Genomic DNA, 22,754 nt, shown 5'->3' with positions numbered 1-22,754 from the left:
GCTCCCCTCTCTTCTCTCTCTCTTCTCTCTCTCTCTCTAATTTCCCTCTTTCCCCTCTCTTATCTCAGTCTCACTCCTTTACTCTGCTTTTGCTCCTCCCCTCTCTTCTCTCTCTCTTCTTTTCTCAGTGGCATGGCTATATGTAGCTGCAATGGGGCCTGGGGTGGGAAGGGGGACCCATTAGGGAAGCTTTTGAGGCAAACTGTGAAGTCTCCAGGAGGAACCTCGAGGGTCGTTGGTGTCCCTCGTCACAGGGACACCAAGATCCCTTGTCTGGCTCTGGTAGCAGTGAACATTCGTTGCTCTGTGAACGTCTGCTACAGCCCACCAGCCATAAATTAGCCTCACGCTGTCAACCCCCCATAGTGTCTTCTCAGTTACACCCTGATGAGCCTGAGGTTGGCAGTTCTGCATATATTCCAGAATTCAAAGACATTTGTGCTAGGGATACAGAGGAGATTGTGGCTCGGGTCTAAAGACTTAGGCTGTCCATATTCTCATCAAGCGTCGGCACCCCTCCATTGGACAAAAGCCGATCTTTCAATCAACTGTTGTCAAAGGATCCGGTCTAAAAAATCTTGACAGAAAAGTGACTGCAGGCTATCAGCTGCAGTCGTTGGTGGGTTATTCTAACAGCTACATTCCCACCGCTGTCAGAATACATTGCCCCAAAGGGGGGGAAAATCCCAAATCCATGTTGTAAGTGTAGATGGAGAAATTTAGTTTTTTTTCTCATTTGGCCCGCGGGCTGAATAAGACAAAACTATTAATATATGGCCAGCCTAAGGCCCTGAGATCTGAAATGCGTAGTTAGCTTGAAAATTAAAGTGACATTAATCCCTCCGATTTTTAAACATAAACCAATACTGTAATGTGTAAAGCTACTGTAATCCATAGTAGTTTCCCTTCTCTTTGCTGCTCTTCCTTTTAAATCCTTCTCTCTTCTCTTGCTGAGAGGGGGGGGGGGGGGCATCACATTTTTGCTATGGAGCCCCGTGATCTGTAGTTACGCCTCTGCCTGACAGTCTCCATGTATCCTACACCGAAGGTTTCATTTGTAGAAAATTCCAATACAATTGATAACTTACCTCCGTGATGTTCTTTCTGGAGCTCAAGATTCCCATTCCATTCATTGCCTGAAAATTAAAACCATAAATGAAGGTTGATGTTGGACTTTATTGATATTCTCCTCCAGTAGAAATGTCTATTTCCACTGCTGGGATACGGCACAAAGCTGCTCTGGATGCCGCAGAGACTGGAGTCCTTCGGCTATGGAAAAAAATGTTGGAACAGAGGACTCTCTACCCATGGAGAGGAGCTACAAAGTCTAGTAATAGATTTAGATACGGATGGAAGAATAATGATATATGACAATCAGTGGTGTAACAATCGCCATAGCGACTCAGGCGGTCGCTATGGGGCCCGGGGCACACGGGGGCCCAGCCAGGACATCCCCCTGATGCCGTACAGGCCTCCTGAGTCGCTATGGCATCTCAGGCAGCTGGCTGTCACTGGCGGGTGTAGGAGGAATGTGTCGCTGTTAGATCACCGAAACCAGTCAGTGATGTGTGCAGCGGTGCATTCCTCCTCACAGCCGCTGCTGAGTCAGTGACAGCCAGCAGCTGTGGAGGAGGAAGACTGGGCCCGGCGTCAGTAGCTGCGCAGGAGGCTGGCCCGACGATGGTAGAGGAGGCGGGGCCTGGCGACGGAAGAGGAGGTGGGACCTGGCGACGGAAGAGGAGGTGGGGCCTGGCGACGGAAGAGGAGGTGGGGCCTGCCAGCGACCATGGAGGCGGACAGCGGATATGGGCTGACAGGTAAGAGGTGTGCAGCCCATCTGAGACCCTGCAGAGCCCACCATAGAGAGTCTATGGCGGGCACTGCAGGGTCACTCTCAGGTGGGCTGTTTGGGACCTCAGGTGGGCTCTGCAAAGGGCATAACTAGAAATCACAGGGCCCCATACACAATGTTGCTATGGGGCCCTGTGATTTCTAGTTAACGCCCTTGATGACAGTGCGACCTGCTACAGGCAGAATCTGTTTGCAGTGGCTGTATTCAGTTATTGTTCCAGAAATCATTAGATATGCCTGGGCCGAGCTCACCCAGGACTGAATGGTAATATCTGGAGGTTGGGAACTTTTCCAGCTGGGGGTGGACCTGTTAGTCAATGTGGCCGAACTCTGCTTGACAATGCCAGGTGAAGGTTGGGATCAGAGGAGATACGTTTTTGGAGCTTGATTCTTCAGAGTCAGACATCGAAGTTGCCAGGTCGGTGGCTGGGCTTTTTGGAGATAGTATGAAAATGGTGCCACAGGTTCTCCAAAACCTATTAGTGCTCTACCAGCTGCAGCTTTTGGTGTCTCCAGATGGATGGCCACCAGATCCCACCCAACGCAGTGGTAATCTATGTTGATCCTCTAGATCTGTTATCTTTAGGACAGTTTTTTCATACTCAATGTCATCACCTCAAGCCTAAGACTGGGATGATGCAATTGTCAGTCACCAGAAGATGGTATTTCCATCTTCAAGCCTTAAACAGACCCTATTGCCAGGCCATGAATGTCAACAAATCTTTCCATAGGATTATATGCACATTTGAGTTTTTATGCATGCCATTGACCTGTGAAAGCCTCCCTTGTGTAGATATCCAAAGCCCTGAAACTGCCGGTGGGTGCCGCCATCTTGGATGTGATGTCAGCAGCCCCCAGCAGACTCGGAGCTGTCATTCAAGTGACACTATATGGTAGTCCTCTTCATTGCTTCCCTGACTACTACATATAAGGTTGTGTAGGGAGGGGAGGGATGGAGCTGGGCCGCAACTCACAGTAATTAGACACTCCCAGAAGCGGAGAGGGCCATGATGTACAAGGAAGAAGGGTGCTGTGCTAGGAGACTGACTCTTCCTGGAGTAGTCAAATCTTCTAGCAAGTTTAAGGGGCACATTGCAAGTAAATAAAAAAAAAATCATGTCCCTGTGACACCCGTACAAGTATAAACAAACTTCAAAGGGGATATCTGTAAAAGAAATAAGTCAAGGCAACTGGACTTGCTGTATTTTTCTTGAAGACGTTTCAATGGTCATCCGACCAGCTTTCTCAATTCAGAATGACTTGTACAAAAATTATCTGGGAATAAATATGGTGATTGTTGCTCCAATCCACATAATTTGTTAGTCACAACCAGGTGTTGGTGCATTTGCATAATTGGAGTCTAGGAGGTGTTAACCTGCCCAGAGAGAGGTGTTATACAGCATTGTATGTGGCAGACAGTAGATGTCCCCCCCCACCTCCCCCCACCTCTACTCAAGCTTGGCTTCTCCATTTTTACATAAATTGCCTCTTTCACACCTCTTTCAAACCAGTCCTCCTCCCTGTCTAGGAGGCGTACTTGACTGTCTTCAAAGGTGTGACCTTTTTCCTTTAGATGTTGGTACACTGCTGAATCCTGACCAGAGGGTTTGGCTCTTCCATGCTGTGCCGTACGCTGGTGTAGCTGCTGTTTTGTTTCACCGACATACAATTACAGTGGTACCTCGGATCACGAACGCTTCTGTTCGCAAACAGGAAGTTCAGCATAATTTTGCCTCTGTTCGCGAACTCCGCTTCGGGTGACGAACACAATCGCAGCCATTTTCCCTGCTCTGACACATGGTCATGGCGTCCTCCAGTCGAGATCGGTGTGATCACAGTTTGATTCGGTTCACGACCAAATCGGTTCGTGACCAAAACGGTTCGCGACCAGAATCGGGGAACGAATTAGGTTTGTGAACCGAGGTACCACTGTATATACCATGACCTGGATGAACCTTCACAGACATATAAAGGGGATACATTGAAACTTACTTGGGGTATCAACGGAGAGTCCGAACACCTGAACTTCACATAAGTCGATACGTTTAACCTGGTCCGGGATGACGATAGTGACGTATCGCCCCTCCATCCCATCACAGTTAAAAGAGAACGTTTCTCCGGGGCCAATGGATGACACCGTCCCGCACCTGGTGGAGGGAAATGATGCCGATTTGAAGGCTGTCTGGTATTTATAAGAACATTTCAGTCTTTATTGTGCTGTGTAAGTATATCCATCACTTTGTAATGTAGATTTTGTATGGGATGCGTCTGTTGTCTTTTTTGTTTCCTTTGGGCCGGTGCGTTGTCATGTGTTGATACCATTCCCATCACAAGCCCCTGTCCTATTGCCCAAAAAGCAGACGAGGAATGTTTTTGGCCAACGCACATCATCCCAACACAAAGACATGACTTGGCACCATTAGATACAATGACAAACCTATGTATATGCCTTGACACATGCGTTATCCATCATAGGTGTGACAATCGTGATATTTCTCTGCTTTCTGCTGAGTATTGTGGAATTCTCTCAGTCTGCCCCCAATGACCAGTATAGGATGTCTATATGCAGGGCCGGATTTCTCACAATAATTTAAGCAATTAGTTGCGCTAGGAGAGAAGGCGACTAGTCACCAGCTGCAACAATGTATGTAAAACACTGATCTATGAGGCTAGTATGTTGCGCTTGGTGTTGTTTGATCTACTTGGTGTTAAACCTCCTTGTGTACAGTGGCGTAACAATCGCCATAGCGGCCCAGGCGGCCGCTATGGGGCCCGTGCACAGGGGGGCCCGGCATCCCTCTGATGCCGTGTGGGCCGCCTGGGTCGCTATGGCGTCTCGGGTGCTGGCTGTCACTGACATAGCTCAGCAGCTGCTGTGAAGGAAAACGTTCCCCCTCACAGCCGCTGTGTCAGTGACAGCCAGTAGATGCGGCAGAATAGGCCGGTTACACCGGCATTTTCAGTAAAGAAGGAGGCGGGGCCCGCCTAACCGCAACCCCGCCTCCTCTCACATCACTGGCCAGCGATCTAAGAGCAGGTGGGGCCAGTGATATAAGAGGAGGCGGGGCCCGTCGATAGAAGGAGGCGGAGCCCGGGAACGGAAGAGGAGGCAGGGGCCCGGCGGCGGCGACCACGGAGGTGACAGGTAAGAGGCGTACAGCGCAACTGAGACCTTGCAGAGCCCACCATAGAGAGTCTATGGTGGGCTCTGCAAGGGGCATAACTAGCAATCACGGGGCCCCATACAAAATTTTGCTATGGGGCCCTGTGATGTCTAGTTACGCCCCTGCTTGTGTATATCGTTCAACTGTGTAGTGTTTATATTAATCTAAGTGATTGTTATATTGGGAATAATAAACAGCCTTAAACCTTTGTTATTAAAGGAGAACTATGGGGTCAGTGTTTTTCCCCACAGTTCTCCTTAGGGTAACGGGAGGACACAAACTAGCATCCTCCCGTTACCCTAAGCTCAGTATATGGCAGGCTACAGCTCGCGATATACTGAGACGCCGCAACCGGAGCGGATCCCGACTTAGATGACGGGATCCACCCAGCTGCGTGAGTGACAGCTGGCTCTGCCTATCTAGAGGCAGAGCCAGCTGTACCCGCCCCCCTCCCCCGTCCGTTCCGCCAGTCAGCGCTGGCAGATCGGAGCGAGGAGGGGGGAATCCAGCCCCTCCCCTGTCACTGCAGAGAGCCGTGACAGGATCGAGAGGTGAGCGAACGCCGGTATGTGTTCCCTCACCTCCCGATCTACTGAGCCGACCTGTGACAGTCTCATTGTCACAGGTCGGCTAGAACTATGAGGTGAGTGAAAAGCACCCCCCTCCCCCCCCTCATAGTTCTCCTTTAAGTAATACATTATTTCTATTTGTTTTCTGTGATTATCTTTTAAATGTGAGATATTCTAGAATCCGTGTGGCGTGGTCTAGTGAACCACACAAATCTTGAATTGGTGTATCCACTATTGTATTTAAAACATCACAATGGTGGGTATGGAATTATGAATATTATTATTATATTCACAATTCCATACCCACCATTGTGATGTTTTAAATACAATAGTGGATACACCAATTCAAGATGTGTGTGGTTCACTCGGATTTCTCACAAGGCCAACCAAGGCCCGGCTTTGGGGCAGCAGGGAGTAGAGGGGCAGCAGGGGTGCGGAATTCCTATCTCCCGATGCCCGGGACATGCCGCCCCAGGCGCCGGGCGGGTAGTTGTTTTCTACATGTAGCCGGCTTGTAGAAAATTTGAGGAACCTGGCCTTGGGGCAGCAGAGAGAATAAATCCGGCCCTGTCTATATGGCTAAATAATTCCATCTTCGTAGCCTCACAGAGTATACACAAAGTGCATTGCAATACATTGAAGATTTGCCCAAGTTCTGTTTCTTGCTGCTGTAATGTATCGCAATGCTAAGGGGACCCTAAGAATGTGCATGGATGGCAGCACATTGATTGTGCTTGAACAAGCAAATCGTATGCTCATGGCATTATCTACAGACAACTGCACACATACACTCAATGTACTCAGGGCAGCCATCAGGGGGGGTACTGCAGATACTCATGTAAGGGGCCCGGGCAGCCTGGGGGGGCCGGCCGGGTCCCTTGCATGACTATCGGCCGGCGGTGAAGGGTGTGGAGGCGGAGGCCTGGCCCCAGCATTGCTGCTCCAGTGGCTTTGAGACAAGCAAGGGCCCCATCAGCGACGCTGCTCGTCTGATGTCGGACTTGCCGGAAGTGACATCACTTCTGACCGGTCCGGCGGCAGACGAGGCCATATGTGCAGGTAAGAGGAGCTAGGAAGGAAGGAAGGAGGGATGCAGCACTGTGCAGCCAACCTGAGACCCCTTCAGAGCCCACCATAGACAGTCTCAGATGGGCTGTTCAGGATCTATGGTGGGCTCTGCAGGGTCACTCTCAGGTGGGCCCTGCATCCAGTGCGTCACTAAGCTCTGCGTCCAGCGCGTCACTAAGCCCTGCGTCCAGCGGCGTGGGGGGGCCCGGCCTAAAGTCGTTTAAGGGGCCCTAACATTTCTGATGGCTGCCCTGAATGTACTAATAAGGTGTATTTGGTATAGAACAGTGGTCCTCAATTGTTCAACCTCAGGACCCACATTTGTCCTTGGCCATTAAGTCACGACCCAAATCGCACTGCAGAGGAATGCACGGAATTAAGGCACACACTACAAAACATTTTTAAGGTCCACCCAGTTTCCCTTCTTTACGTGGACTGGGGTCCTGTGTGGGCTGCTGTGCTGTAACGGAGCTCCATCCACACTTGCATTGCTTGTACAGCTCCCTGTAGAGGTGTCGGGTAGACATGTGCAATTCGTTTCGTTACGAATCGAAATTCGTACGAATTTTCCTGAAATTCGTAGATTCGGAAGCATCCAAAATCCGAATTGCAGTTTCCGAATGATATCCGAAATACGAAATTCCGTTAACGAATTTCGGATCCGAATTTCTTTGAAACGGGAACTAATATTACCCCTGTAAATGAGGTTGAACAACATGACAAGATTTTTTTTTTAATCCGAAATACGGATCCGCTGCTGCTGAGAGTCGCATTACAATACACAGGCAGGAAATACGAAATTCCGTTGACGTATTTTCATTCCGTTACGAACATTCGTTATATTGAAGGTAAAAAGCAAAGTACATTTATATTGGAGTTGATGGTAGTTTTTTTTTTAAGTCCGAAATACGAAATTCGGATCCGGAATCCGTTAATGGAATTCGTATTTCGGATACAAAAACAACTACCACATCGACTCCAATATTAACAAAGGTATTTTTGCTTTTTAACTTCATCATAACGAATGTTCGTAAAGTTACGAAAATGTGCCGAAACTAACGAAAATCCGTATTTTGTACGAATCCGAATTGAGTTTCGAAAACGAATTACGAAATACGAAATAATGGATATTACTAAACGGAACGAAACGAAGCGGAACAAATTTTTTGACGGCGCACAACTCTAGTGTCGGGAGCCAGAATGTGATGTCACTCCGGTCCAGTCACCTCTACAGGACACGTGAGGGAGCTGTAAGCAATGCACGTATGTATGGAGCTTGCTCGCGGTCATAGCCCCATCCTATCCCACCTCAAGCTGATGCTCAGCGCCGGGCAGCTTATTTTGAATGGCTGCTTGGCGTTAGACCTAACAGTGCTGTCGCCCCGCAGCGATGTCATCACGCACGGTACCGCTTGTAATTTGCCGGCGGCCATCTTGGTGATGGACGCCGGCAGAGAGAGGAGGGGACGTCACCCGTTGGGATAAGGTATGCCGCCGGGTCCCCTCCTCTCTCTCTCTCGAGCAAGTGTCGGGCTCTCTGACCTTAACCGAGTGCCTGATTTTTCCAAGGGGGGTGACGCCAAAATGACTGCCAGTCATTTTGGTGTCAGTGTCACCCCTCCAATGGTGTCACCCGTGTGCGGGCCGCACCCCCCTTGTGACGCCACTGATTAGTATGAACACTCGAAATCTGCACTTGCTGCAGTGTCTCCAGGACGCCCTTCAATGCCCTACACAGTCAGTAGTTGAACTAAGCAATGGATGATAAAATATGAGGCGTACACGGGGTTCTTCCTCCATCCTGTAGCTGAGTTTCCTATGTGGATCTCGGCCCCATCGAGACTTGTGGGCTCGGAGTCCTTCCTGCTGGTCACTGCGATGAAGAACACTTTGTGGATGGATTTCAGGTCCAGCGTCCACCAGGGATTGCTTTCTTCCTCGGTCCGAGCACAGCTGGATAAGATGCCATCAGAGGCTTTACTGGAGTCACCTCCATCCGTGCTGGACTGGGAGGCCTCACCGCTCAGGGCTACATTAGGTGCTGAAGAAGATACAAAATGTGTATTATTATTATCTGTAACTACATACTTTTAATGGAAGACTTCAATCTAAGTATATAATGTATTCAATGTGTTCAATAAAAGTATATAATCTTTTAGATTGTAAGCCCTCAGGGGCGGGGCCCTCCTTACCATCTTGTATTGAATTGTATTGTAACTGTAATGTCTTCCTTATATTGTAAAGCGCTGCGCAAACTGTTGGCGCTCTATAAATACTGTGTAATAATAATAATAATGGAGATGGCTTCCTTTTAAGGATACATAAGAAAACTCAAGGAAACTAATAACTAACTTATTAATAATAATAATAATAATTTAAAACAATAATAATAACCTCCCTGGAATCCTGTACAGATAATTGAGTTGCTGTTGTTCCCGGTTGCTTCCACTTTGTTATAATACCAGTAACAGGTGACCGCGGAATACTGTATATGGTGGCAAGGAAATCTCACGGAAACCCTGAATCCAATGATTTAGAGGGGGAGGGGCCCAATACTTTTGGTAATATAGTGTGTAGTATAAGTACTAATCTCAGGACGCTTCTGCAGGACTTGCTGGGACTTGTAGTCTCCCACCAGATGCAGACGAGAGCCTTGTAGATTTTATTCAAGCCTTACCGGCACTGGAATGCTTCAGAATATTCCTCAGCTCCTTTGCATCTGTAGTAAAGAAATCAGATGAAGAGAAGATGTTAAGGTAACATTTCATGAACTGAATCCGAGTCCTCTCAGGGTGCGTGTATTCTGAGCTTCATATCCTTAACTGCTACCAGATTCAGCAGGCTTCTCACGGGGTATTGGGTGGGAGGGGTTTCTTTTGTCAGCCCCTCCTCCTGTTCATGCTGCAGTGGGCGGGGCTCCAGTGAGCTCAGGGAGAGGGCAGTGTTGGAACCCGGGGAACACACTGATTGAAATTTAGGGCTGTTTAGAAGACGAGGACGTCAGCAGTTATAAGGATTAAACTCGCAAGTAAGTTACATGCAGGAAGTGAATATTGGAATGAACTCCGCTGGTAAAGAGCATCTCCTGAGCGTGCAGGTCCGTGTGGGTGTCCGTACTCGTACGCTGACAGGATGGATCAGGAGTGAGTCGGGACACCAGCACCCGCACGGACCTGCATTTGGGGTGAGCGTAGGGCGGCGTACGGCCACGTAGTCCCATAGAGAAAGACAGGGGCTGCATACTAATCACACCCAGCACCTGTCCTTCCTGGGAGCGGCCCGATGCGACCGCGCACGCAGCACGGAGCTGTACGTGTCGGCCGTTTCTAGTGTGAATGAGGCCTAGATCAGCGTTTAATATAGTTTCAAAACCTTTTGACCTTAATATCTGTTTATTGATATACTTTATGATCTAAATGCTCTCCTACAAACACTGCTCTGCTGCAGGCGCTTCTGGAAATGTGTAAGTTTTGCTCATTGGGAGCTACAGCTCTTTAGGCCCCATTCACGCACGAATTGGCCGGTACATAAAGCTTCGTGCTCCGTGCGGGGCCGTACCAAACAGCTGCTGGGAAGGACAGGTGCTGCATGTGATTAGAACGCAGCCCCCGTCCTTCTCTATGGGGCTACGCGGCCGTCCGTCCCCCCCCTACGCTCACCTCATTTGCAGGTCCGTAGGGGTGCGGGTTTTCTGGCCGGGACGCATACAGGATCCATTCCGGCGGCCTATGAATACGATCACCCGCACCACTACCGACCTGCAAATGAGGTGAGCGTAGGGGGGCTGCGTAGCCCCATAGAGAAGGACGGGGGCTGCGTTCTAATCACATGCAGCACCTGTCCTTCCCGGCAGCTGTTTGGTACGGCCCCGCACGCAGCACGGAGCTGTACGCGCCGGCCGATTCGTGTGTGAATGGGGCCTTACAGTGTTCTATGGAATGTTCACACACACAGAGATACATTGTTTCAACAAGTAACATTTCCCCATTGAACTCACTAGAAACCTGAAGACCGCCTACAGGTACATTGTAACAAAACAGGTCATGGAAACTATTTCCAAAGCTGAGTCTTTCGCATCCCAGGGGGGCTGAACAAATTCATAGCTGTGATTGGTCCATTTACAAACACTTTTCAGATTGATGATGTTCTTATTTTAGATATAAATGGCGCACTCACCCTCATGTCCTGTAGTCTCGGAGGGGTCGATGTAAAGTGGAATGGCTGTAGAGACAATACGTTAATAGTATTATTATGAAAGAAAAACAATGTGTACATAAACATTAACAATTTGATTTACATTTAATCCTTTTCCGGCAGCTGCTTACCCGTGTAATTATCTGGAAGGTCTTTGCCGTAAACTTTCACCTCGCAGAGCGTCAGATAGCCGGCTCTCCCCGGTATGGTGACAGTGACGTACTGGCCGGCCATCCCGCACACGTACTCCTGTTCCTTCCCCAGACCCAGAGATGTCATTTTTGCACATCTGAATGAAGGAGACGTAAGTTTGCTGCACATTATTGACTTCAAGACTTTCTCGTTGCTCATTAAAGAATTTCTAAAGCCAAAACAATTTTGTCCAATTCCTTCACTTCCTGCCTGAAGCCACAACAGGAATTGAGAAGATGTCTCTCCAAAGTGAGGACAATTCCCTCTTAGACAGTTGTCACCAGGAAAAGTCTTCGCCTTAGAAGATTTCCACTCTACTCCGGTTCTGGAGGCAACCTAAACATTTTGGATTTTCCCATCACTGCCGATTACTATGGTCACCGGAACAAATAGAGTGCTGGAATTTCCCTGGTGGGATCATAGACACTAATCAAAGCCTGATCCCTCTGACTCTTCGCCACTATAACCAAAAATATGAAATGTCTTGGCTTTATATAAAATTTATATGATTTTCCCATTTTGAATGATCAGTAGCCAAGACTGGCTGATGTGATCATATTTTGAGATACTGAAGAAGACCTCACATTTCTCCATTGTGGATGGAATGGAGCCACACATGGTCCTCTTCTAGGTCTTCTCTGAAGTGTGGGACTTTGAAGGGGGGACTTCCTCCCGCCAACAGCTTTTTTAGCCAAGCTGCTGTTGTCACCAACCTAAATGAGTTCTAACCATATCCCTATGGAGAAGGGCAGTAGAGAATCCTATACAGAGATATTGAGAAACTAAAACTATTTTCTAGGGTATGCATACAGTAACTGCATTATTTTTAAGTATCTTCCTGCCAGTTCAGTTTTTTAAGTGCTCAGTTTCACAGGTAAGTCTTCATGCCACTAGACCACAACCCAAACCACATTATATTTATCTACCACAATTAGCAAAGTTGGTGAGCTGCTCTATCTTGACCCACAGCTAGTCCAAGGTAGCCCCCAGGTGTCTTACTTTGGGTTTCGTGAGCCACCTCTTTCAGGAGAAGTTCCAATTCTGATCTCTGCCCCTGCTATCCGCTCTGAACAGCAGTCACCTCTGTTTAAAATTTTGACTTTGGTGACATTGTAGACTCTTGTGAGGTCCACCCTCCACCAGGGCTCTACGTCCAGGTCAGTGTGAGAACAATGTTGGGACATGTAATTGGTTTTTGTAGAACCATCAACGGCATTTTCTGCAGCTCCAAATTTATCGTAGGTGCTGGACTGAGAGCTGATTCCTCGGAAAGCAAGATTCTCACCTTAAAAGAACCAAATAATATTTAGATACTATGTTATATATTAACTATATATATTCAAAAGTGTGTGGACACATTACTATCAAACCTATGTAAGCTTGTTGGGCATCCCATTCCAAATACATGGTCATTAATATGGAGTTTCCCCTTTGTTGCCATTAATATGGGGGTTGCTTGCCCTCATGGTCATCAGTATGGAGTCCTTTTCCCTGACTGTGGCTTCTACTCTTCTGGAGAAGCTTCAACATAATTGTGAGAATTTGTGACCATTTTTGAGGTCAGGTCCTGATATTAGGTGAGAAGAGCTGGATTAATTGGCATTCCAATTCATCCCAAAAGTGTTCAGTAGGGTTGAGGTCAGGACTCTGTGCAGGACACTTGAGTTCCTCCATCAGACTGGTCACACCATGTCTGTCTTTATGGAGCTGACTTTGTGCACAGGGGACAGTCATGGTGGAACAGAAAAGGGTCTTCACCAAACTGTGACCACAGCTGCCTGCAATGTCTTTGTATGATGTAGCAATAACAGTCCCCTTCACTGGAATCACCTGAACACAATCATTCTGAGGAGTTTCTACATATTTTTGGTCATATAATGTAACAAAGTATTGAATGGCATTAGTTCCAAGTACACCAGAAAAAACAGAGTCTGAGGCGCAACTGCCCTTGGGGTTGGTCAGGTGAGAATAGGGGGAAATTTCATGGGCCCATGAAATTTCCCCCTATTCTCACCTGACCAACCCCAAGGGCAGTTGCGCCTCAGACTCTGTTTTTTCTGTTTTGCACCCATACCAATTGGACACCCCGGTCCATATTGAACTGAAGCCGCACGCCACCCCCACCTCAATACCACCCTCCCGCACACAGCCCCCACTTAACCAAACTAATACTAAAAAAGTTCTGAACAACACAAAACCACCCATCCCCCACCCCCCAGGAGAGCGCTGTCACACAGGACTTGAATCCTTAATTTTTCTGTTCCAAGTACACCTCATACCTGACTTTCTAAACTATTCCTATTTTTGGATGAATACTGGCATTCCAATTCATCTTGATGGCGTTCAGTAGGGTTGAGGTCAGGACTCTGTGCAGGACACTCGAGTTCCTCCTGATCCCTGATCTCTTGACCCCTCGCCACTATAACCAAAAACATAAACATTCTTGGCTTTATACTGTATAAAGTTGATGTGCTTTTCACATTTTGAATTATCAGTCGCCAAGACTGGCTAATAGGATCATAACATTGAGGATGTGGATCATGAAATATGCCCATCGCAGTACCCATATGTGTTAAAAACAAAGATCTAAATATGATTACTAAAAAAAATGCATGTAATAAAAAAATAAAAATTAAATAAAATTAAAAAATTAAATGAAGACAGGAACTATAATCTAATGTCCATAATTCTTACATTTCACTTAAAGGAGAACTATGGGGTCAGGGCTTTTCCCCGTAGTTCTCCTTAGGGTAACGGGAGGACACAAACTAGCGTCCTCCCGTTACCGTAAGCTCAGTATACCGCGAGCTACAGCTCGCGGTATACTGAGATGCTGCAGGTGAAGCGAATCCCGACAATTATGCCAGGATCCGCCCAGCTGCGTGACTGACAGCTGTCTCTGCCTATCTAGAGGCAGAGCCAGCTGTACCCGCCCCCTCCCCGTCCGTTCCGCCAGTCAGCGCTGGAGGATCGGAGCGGGGAGGGGGGAATCCAGCCCCTCCCCTGTGACGGCAGAGAGCCGTGACAGGATCGAGAGGTGAGCGAACGCCGGTATGTGTTCGCTCACCTCCCGATCTACTGAGCCGACCTGTGACAGTCTCATTGTCGCAGGTCGGCTAGAACTATGAGGATGAGTGAAAAGCACTCCCCTCAAAGTTCTCCTTTAACGGATAATTCAAGCCTCAGCTTTTTTTGCATATATATATATACATAAGGCTAGCAAGCAGTAGATATATGCAAAATGCGCACGCTCCCGTCCGGAAATGTGAAAATTCTCGGGCGGCCGCAAAGGATCTTGGGGCGGGCACATGTGCAGTTCACATTTTCATCCAGGACACGAGGAGAGACACAAGGTAAGTCTATGGACGCGTGCAGCCGCATGCACACACCGTGGGACAGGAAGTGCCAGCAAGCTCAGAGGAGTCAGCGCTGTTCCTCCAGCAGTGCTGGAAGGACAGATGAAAAGGACAAGAAAGAAGAAGAAGATCAGATTAAGAAACAGGTAAGTGCTGACATTAACATTGTGTGGAGGGAAAAACATTTTTTTGCCTTTAATGTCACTTTAAACATCGGTCAGCCAATTGTTCACATTTGTATGTTAAACTTGTTGGGTTTTCTTTTTTTTTAAAGCTTTATCTATCTTACCTTCATCTTCTGTGGTCTCTTTTGGTCCAATTACTGAAAACCACAAAAAGAAAATGCATGTAATAAAATAAAAGAATAAAATGAAGACAGGAACTACAATCTAATTTCCATAATTCTTTCATTTCACTTAAACGTCGGTCAGCCAATTGTTCACGTTTGTATTTTAAACTTGTGGGGGTTTTTTTTGTAAAGCTTTATCTATCTCACCTTCATCTTCTTTGGTCTCTGTTGCTCCAATAACTGAAAACCAGATAAAAAAAATAATTAAAACCTAAACAAAGCAGATGTTAAAGGAGAACTATGAGGTGAGTGCTTTTCACTCACCTCATAGTTCTAGCCGACCTGTGACAATGAGACTGTCACAGGTCGGCTCAGTAGATCGGGAGGTGAGTGAACACATACCGGCATTCGCTCACCTCTCGATCCTGTCACGGCTCTCTGCCGTCACAGGGGAGGGGCTGGATTCCCCCCTCCCCGCTCCGATCCACCAGCGCTGACTGGCGGAACGGACGGGGGAGGGGGCGGATACAGCTGGCTCTGCCTCTAGATAGGCAGAGCCAGATGTCACTCATGCAGCTGGGCGGATCCCGGCACAATTTTCGGGATCCGCTTCAGCTGCGGCGTCTCAGTATACCGCGAGTTGTAGATTGCGGTATACTGAGCTTAGGGTGACGGGAGGACGCTAGTTTGTGTCCTCCCGTTACCCTAAGGAGAACTATGCGGAAAAGCCTTAACCCCATAGTTCTCCTTTAACACCATTTTGGTAAGCTTGTTCTAAAGTATATAAAGTGTAATATGATCTATGTACATGCAAGGTGATTCACAATGTTTCTTTTCTGAATTATTTCTCCCTATCTAACACCCCCCCCACTTCCTATTCTTTCATTTAAATCTCACTAAAAAACAAACAGAAAAGGTGCCATGAATTGTATGACTTAGCATCTGGCAATACTTACAATAATCAGAGTAGTCACCACCATCATCATCATCAAACAGATCCCACAGGTCTTCAACTGCCAGGAAAAAACACTTGGGGTTAGTACCGGGCATTGTTTGCACCATTCAGCTACATTTTTAAATTATGCAACCCACAAAATGATAAACAAATATTTTCATTTTTCTAAAAGATTTTTAACCTACAAAGAAGAGATGTGCCCGTTGCTGGGCAGTATTGGTAACACAGTTGGGAAAGTCCATTTTTAAATTGTTTATTGGCGTTTTTCATTTAGTATAAATGCACCAATAACACTGGTTGGGATTCTAAAGCTGATCTACAGGCAAACCCAAAAGGAGACTCTTGCAAAATTCCTCACCAGAAGCTGATTGGGTGGCATGCTTTAGGTGTCACCTGATCAGATTATTTTTGGAAATTTCCTGCCTACATCTTGACGTAAGCGAAGCGGTGGAATGCAGTGACGTCACTGACCTTGGATGGCTGTATGCCTATATTTGATAAATGACACTAACAGGGCTATTCACAAAAGGGTGAAGAGTTTGGAGAAGGCAGGAGAAGTGAACAATCTAGGACAACATCGCTGAACTGGAAAGTGAGCTGAATTGGAGATTTTTTCCAAATCAGCTATTTTGGCCTAGATTGTTCACTTCTTCTGCCTTCTCCAAACCCTTCACCCTTTTGTGAATAACCCTGTAAGGTATTATGGCCACATGGCCATATTAGGTAAATAAGCACAGCATCCTGCCCATTTGTGTACATGCAGCTGTGGGGTGCAGAATGCCCTCATCGCAGCTGATTGGGTGGAAGTGCCATCATCATCATGGCACTTCCTTGTTTGGAGGAGTTTGGGTTCAGACCAGGTTCGGTCTGAATCTGAGCTCATCCCTAGTCCTCTGTATTGACGTCGGTATTGGAGATATTTTCCCTCACTTCTCATCCTGGAGACATAGCTTTCACCAGGATAGAATGTAGAAGTGGGTCCCCCATACAGAGGTTCTAAACGTTTCCTACTCCATCCTAACCAGAAGCCCAGAACATTCTCTATTTAAGTATATAGAGTGTGTAGTATGCCCTGTCCTTCCGACCTGCTGCAAAGTAACATTGTTTCTAAACATTGATCAGCGGGAGATAGAGAGATACAAAGTAACATTGTTTCTAAACATTGATCAGAGGGAGATAGAGAGATACAAAGTAACATTGTTTATAGACATTGATCAGAGGGAGATAGAGAGATACAAAGTAACATTGTTTATAGACATTGATCAGAGGGAGATAGAGAGATACAAAGTAACATTGTTTATAGACATTGATCAGAGGGAGATAGAGAGATACAAAGTAACATTGTTTATAGACATTGATCAGAGGGAGATAGAGAGATACAAAGTAACATTGTTTATAGACATTGATCAGAGGGAGATAGAGAGATACAAAGTAACATTGTTTATAGACATTGATCAGAGGGAGATAGAGAGATACAAAGTAACATTGTTTATAGACATTGATCAGAGGGAGATAGAGAGATACAAAGTAACATTGTTTATAGACATTGATCAGAGGGAGATAGAGAGATACAAAGTAACATTGTTTATAGACATTGATCAGAGGGAGATAGAGAGATACAAAGTAACATTGTTTATAGACATTGATCAGAGGGAGATAGAGAGATACAAAGTAACATTGTTTATAGACATTGATCAGAGGGAGATAGAGAGATACAAAGTAACATTGTTTATAGACATTGATCAGAGGGAGATAGAGAGATACAAAGTAACATTGTTTATAGACATTGATCAGAGGGAGATAGAGAGATACAAAGTAACATTGTTTATAGACATTGATCAGAGGGAGATAGAGAGATACAAAGTAACATTGTTTATAGACATTGATCAGAGGGAGATAGAGAGATACAAAGTAACATTGTTTATAGACATTGATCAGAGGGAGATAGAGAGATACAAAGTAACATTGTTTATAGACATTGATCAGAGGGAGATAGAGAGATACAAAGTAACATTGTTTATAGACATTGATCAGAGGGAGATAGAGAGATACAAAGTAACATTGTTTATAGACATTGATCAGAGGGAGATAGAGAGATACAAAGTAACATTGTTTATAGACATTGATCAGAGGGAGATAGAGAGATACAAAGTAACATTGTTTATAGACATTGATCAGAGGGAGATAGAGAGATACAAAGTAACATTGTTTATAGACATTGATCAGAGGGAGATAGAGAGATACAAAGTAACATTGTTTATAGACATTGATCAGAGGGAGATAGAGAGATACAAAGTAACATTGTTTATAGACATTGATCAGAGGGAGATAGAGAGATACAAAGTAACATTGTTTATAGACATTGATCAGAGGGAGATAGAGAGATACAAAGTAACATTGTTTATAGACATTGATCAGAGGGAGATAGAGAGATACAAAGTAACATTGTTTATAGACATTGATCAGAGGGAGATAGAGAGATACAAAGTAACATTGTTTATAGACATTGATCAGAGGGAGATAGAGAGATACAAAGTAACATTGTTTATAGACATTGATCAGAGGGAGATAGAGAGATACAAAGTAACATTGTTTATAGACATTGATCAGAGGGAGATAGAGAGATACAAAGTAACATTGTTTATAGACATTGATCAGAGGGAGATAGAGAGATACAAAGTAACATTGTTTATAGACATTGATCAGAGGGAGATAGAGAGATACAAAGTAACATTGTTTATAGACATTGATCAGAGGGAGATAGAGAGATACAAAGTAACATTGTTTATAGACATTGATCAGAGGGAGATAGAGAGATACAAAGTAACATTGTTTATAGACATTGATCAGAGGGAGATAGAGAGATACAAAGTAACATTGTTTATAGACATTGATCAGAGGGAGATAGAGAGATACAAAGTAACATTGTTTATAGACATTGATCAGAGGGAGATAGAGAGATACAAAGTAACATTGTTTATAGACATTGATCAGAGGGAGATAGAGAGATACAAAGTAACATTGTTTATAGACATTGATCAGAGGGAGATAGAGAGATACAAAGTAACATTGTTTATAGACATTGATCAGAGGGAGATAGAGAGATACAAAGTAACATTGTTTATAGACATTGATCAGAGGGAGATAGAGAGATACAAAGTAACATTGTTTATAGACATTGATCAGAGGGAGATAGAGAGATACAAAGTAACATTGTTTATAGACATTGATCAGAGGGAGATAGAGAGATACAAAGTAACATTGTTTATAGACATTGATCAGAGGGAGATAGAGAGATACAAAGTAACATTGTTTATAGACATTGATCAGAGGGAGATAGAGAGATACAAAGTAACATTGTTTATAGACATTGATCAGAGGGAGATAGAGAGATACAAAGTAACATTGTTTATAGACATTGATCAGAGGGAGATAGAGAGATACAAAGTAACATTGTTTATAGACATTGATCAGAGGGAGATAGAGAGATACAAAGTAACATTGTTTATAGACATTGATCAGAGGGAGATAGAGAGATACAAAGTAACATTGTTTATAGACATTGATCAGAGGGAGATAGAGAGATACAAAGTAACATTGTTTATAGACATTGATCAGAGGGAGATAGAGAGATACAAAGTAACATTGTTTATAGACATTGATCAGAGGGAGATAGAGAGATACAAAGTAACATTGTTTATAAACATTTTTCTGGAATTCCACTGTATTGCCGTATAGATGGGTAATTCTTCAATGTGCAAGAATAGGATTTACTAAACACAAGTCTTACATTTCCATGTTGATGGAGGAGGAAAGGCCATTGCATCATCTGTAAAAAGATATATAGCACAGAATAATGAATGAGAGAAGATACATAGTAATATTTTGCAGCCAGAACAATTTTGCCTATTAGTGGAAAATATAATAACTTAAAGCGGACCTTTACCCCTTTTGACTAAAAATCACATCTACATACAGCTCTGCATGCTGATATGAAATCATCTCACATTCATTAGCTAAGCAAACATATTTTTCTTTTTTTTTTATTGTCCCCTTCCTGATTCTCTTGAGCATTAGTGATATAATCTGTGTCCAAGCATTGCATCCTGGGAAGGTTACATCAGCAGAGCATTGCTGGGAGATCTCATCATCACAAGATCTCAGGGAAAGGCATTTTCCTCCCCTGTGATGATGTGCATGGTCACATGTCGTAGTCGCATGTGACAGAGTTTCAGGAAGTAAAGGGAGATCTAGTAACCCACCCTTAGTAAAAATGGCCGCCGTGAGAAGAATGGGGAGGAAAAGAAAAACAAGGTATGCAAAGAATAAAAAGATGGCAATTATCTAGAAGTATGTGTTTTGTAGATTGTCATTACTAAACATTTCTTTAAAGGACAACACTTGAATAAATACATAAATAGACTTACAGTCTCCTTTGTTTTCAGGGGTGTCATCTAGGAATACAAAAAATAAATGCAAATATATTAATAAAATATAACAGTGCTTTAGTACAACAGTTTCACACAAAACAAGGCTGAGAAAAGTGCCGGGCTATGTGGGGCTCTCTTAGGAGTTGACATTGATCCCAAAATGTTGAAACACTCCTTATTGTGCACAAAAATGTTCTCTATGGAGCAGAAGGAGAGGAGCTGTAATGACAAAAATGGCCCATGTCTGCTCACTGCAGCGAGATATGACTGAACTGTAATACAATCAAAGACTAGCAGGCATTCATCGTCCTATTATTAGCAGTGATACAAACATACTCTAAATATGAGCCAATGCATATTTCTATCCCTTCGGAGATTTGCCCAAGATATTGAGTTCCCCAGTAAACTTATTAACCACAGAGATCAGTTTGTGCATAACATGCTTGTTGTAGAGCTCAGGAGAGAAATGAATGACTTTGGCATCCTTAGCATCCCTGTTACAATATCTTCTACTGTTGGTATTTGCTAATCATACAGCACCACCTGGTGGCTGGAAGTGAAAAACACAGCCTATTTAGTATAAAAGGCAGGCAAGGGATGTCAGGTTGCACATATTTTTTGCTATTATATCTCAGATCTGCCAGTGTTGATGTGCAGAGGAGGAGAAGTAGCCAGTATTGTTGGCTTTTAAAAAAAAAAAAAGTGCTTTTCACTCACCTCATAGTTCTAGCCGACCTGTGACAATGAGACTGTCACAGGTCGGCTCAGTAGATCGGGAGGTGAGCGAACACATACCGGGTTCGCTTGCCTCTCGATCCTGTCACGGCTCTCTGCCGTGACAGGGGGAGGGGCTGGATTCCCCTCTCCCCACTCCGATCTGCCAGCGCTGACTGGCGGAACGGACGGGGGAGGGGGCGGGTACAGGTGGCTCTGCCTCTAGATAGGCAGAGCCAGCTGTCACTCACGCAGCTGAGCGGGTCCCGTCATCTGCGTCGGGATCCGCTCAGGCTGCGGCGCCTCAGTATACCGCGAGCTGTAGCTCGCGGCATACTGAGCATATAGTAACGGGAGGACGCTAGTTTGTGTCCCTCCCGTTACCCTAAGGAGAGCTATGGGGAAAAGCCCTGACTCCATAGTTCTCCTTTAAACTGCCCACACAGACTGTAATCCAATTGTATAATCTCCTTTACATTTATCAACAATTGTATAGTGCAGAAAACAATTGAATTCCTTCCCACCAGCCGTATGCATATATGTGGCAGCATGGAGGTGGCTATTATTCCATGGTGCCATGATCCATGGTATCTCTCGGAAGCTTGTATTCAAAATGTGTTAGGATTAAAAATTTACCCTAAAAATTCCTCCCCCCCAACACATTTCAAAATGGATCCCCGAACACTACAGCACATAATATCTGATTCATATAGTTGAACCGCAAACTTTAACTAGAATTTCTTCTATGAGGGAAGACCTTCAACAGCTCCCTGAGAACGTTATGGAAAGGTTCCTTGTTAATATGATGCTTTGCACTTAAAAAGAGAATATACCGGAGACGTCACTCGGCAGTCCAAAGACTTGGACCTCACAGATGGTTAATGTCTGATTTTCTCCAGGGAGGAAGACGGTCACATACTGTCCAACCATGCCGTCGCATTCAAAGGCCAGGGTCTCAGCCCTTTCCATTGTTGAGATTGTTCCACATCTGGAATTGGATAAGAGAACAGAACGGGGAGTCATCACCAAAATACAACAGGGTGACGTGACACGGGATTTTACAATTCTCATGTCTCAGATTCGATGGGAATATGTTTCTTAGAGTCAAACTTCTTTTCAACCACGAATCCCCATCGACGTATCTCTGTAAAGTATTTCTTTGCATTTTTACCATAGTACTTACTGTCATCATGGTTCAAAAACAGCTCCAACTCTCTCAGCTCGGCTTCCCTGAGGTTCCTGTTGAGTACAAGATTACAGGGAGAGCAATGTCTCCAACAGTCCTCCATCTGCTAATTTTGGAGAAGGGAGGAGCGAGGAGCAAGGGGACCGCTTGCCTTGCTGTGCCTGTGTGTTTATAGAGACACACACAGCTTACTAGAATAAGAAAACTTGCCGCACTCCCCACAAAAAGACGGGTGCTCGAAATGACTGCCGATGGCGCCGACCACACATAGACAAAAAGGAAGACGTCACTAGCACTCCAACAACGATAATAACAGCAATTAGATGCTCATCTCTGAGCAGTGGCGACGCTACAGGGGGGCAAGGGGGGGCACTTGCCCCCCCCTAGGTTTTCACTTGCCCCCCCGTGTGCCCCCCCCGCTAGGGATCGGCAAGGTGTCCTTGCAGGGTCCACCGCGGTCGCACGGAACAGTTGGTACGTCCCAACACCCCCGTCCAATTTGAAGTTTTGGTACCTTCCTGCCCACGTGCAGGAAGGGTTTTTTTCTCAGGGGCGGCCGCGGAGCTTGTGGCAGAGCCTGATGGCTGTTCGCGGCAGTGTGAAGTGAAGTCAAGTCACTGCACTGGTAAGCCTGCAATGATCTGGAGCTGGGGGGGAGAGGGAACAGCAGCAGGTGAGTGAGATGTGTCTGGGGCTGGCTGGGGGGATAGCAGGAGTTGAGGCTTGGTGTCTGGGGCTGGGGGGACAGCACAGCAGCTTACTTTATATGATAGAAAAAGGAAAGAA

The 22,754-nt window shown here is 45.4% G+C and overlaps 1 protein-coding gene across 1 annotated transcript in view; it reads right to left on the bottom strand.

Moving 5' to 3' along the window:
- Window positions 1-22,754, bottom strand: part of LOC108793438 — a 37,127-nt gene that overhangs the window by 6,244 nt on the left and 8,129 nt on the right. Inside the window, exons 5-15 of the mRNA XM_018564387.1 lie at window positions 21,616-21,770; window positions 15,640-15,696; window positions 14,891-14,923; window positions 14,684-14,716; window positions 12,038-12,323; window positions 10,978-11,135; window positions 10,829-10,873; window positions 9,330-9,371; window positions 8,435-8,693; window positions 3,844-3,998; window positions 1,089-1,136 (exon numbers count right to left, since the gene is read on the bottom strand). Of these exons, the coding sequence (XP_018419889.1) occupies window positions 1,089-1,136; window positions 3,844-3,998; window positions 8,435-8,693; window positions 9,330-9,371; window positions 10,829-10,873; window positions 10,978-11,135; window positions 12,038-12,323; window positions 14,684-14,716; window positions 14,891-14,923; window positions 15,640-15,696; window positions 21,616-21,770 (1,271 nt within the window). The remainder of the gene's footprint in view (window positions 1-1,088; window positions 1,137-3,843; window positions 3,999-8,434; window positions 8,694-9,329; window positions 9,372-10,828; window positions 10,874-10,977; window positions 11,136-12,037; window positions 12,324-14,683; window positions 14,717-14,890; window positions 14,924-15,639; window positions 15,697-21,615; window positions 21,771-22,754) is intronic.

Source organism: Nanorana parkeri, unplaced genomic scaffold, assembly GCF_000935625.1.
Source record: "Nanorana parkeri isolate BGI_ZX_2015 unplaced genomic scaffold, ASM93562v1 scaffold748, whole genome shotgun sequence".
Lineage (NCBI taxonomy): Eukaryota > Metazoa > Chordata > Amphibia > Anura > Dicroglossidae > Nanorana > Nanorana parkeri.
The sequence above is the reverse complement of the archived record's forward strand: the minus strand, read 5'-3'. Positions and strand labels throughout refer to the sequence as shown.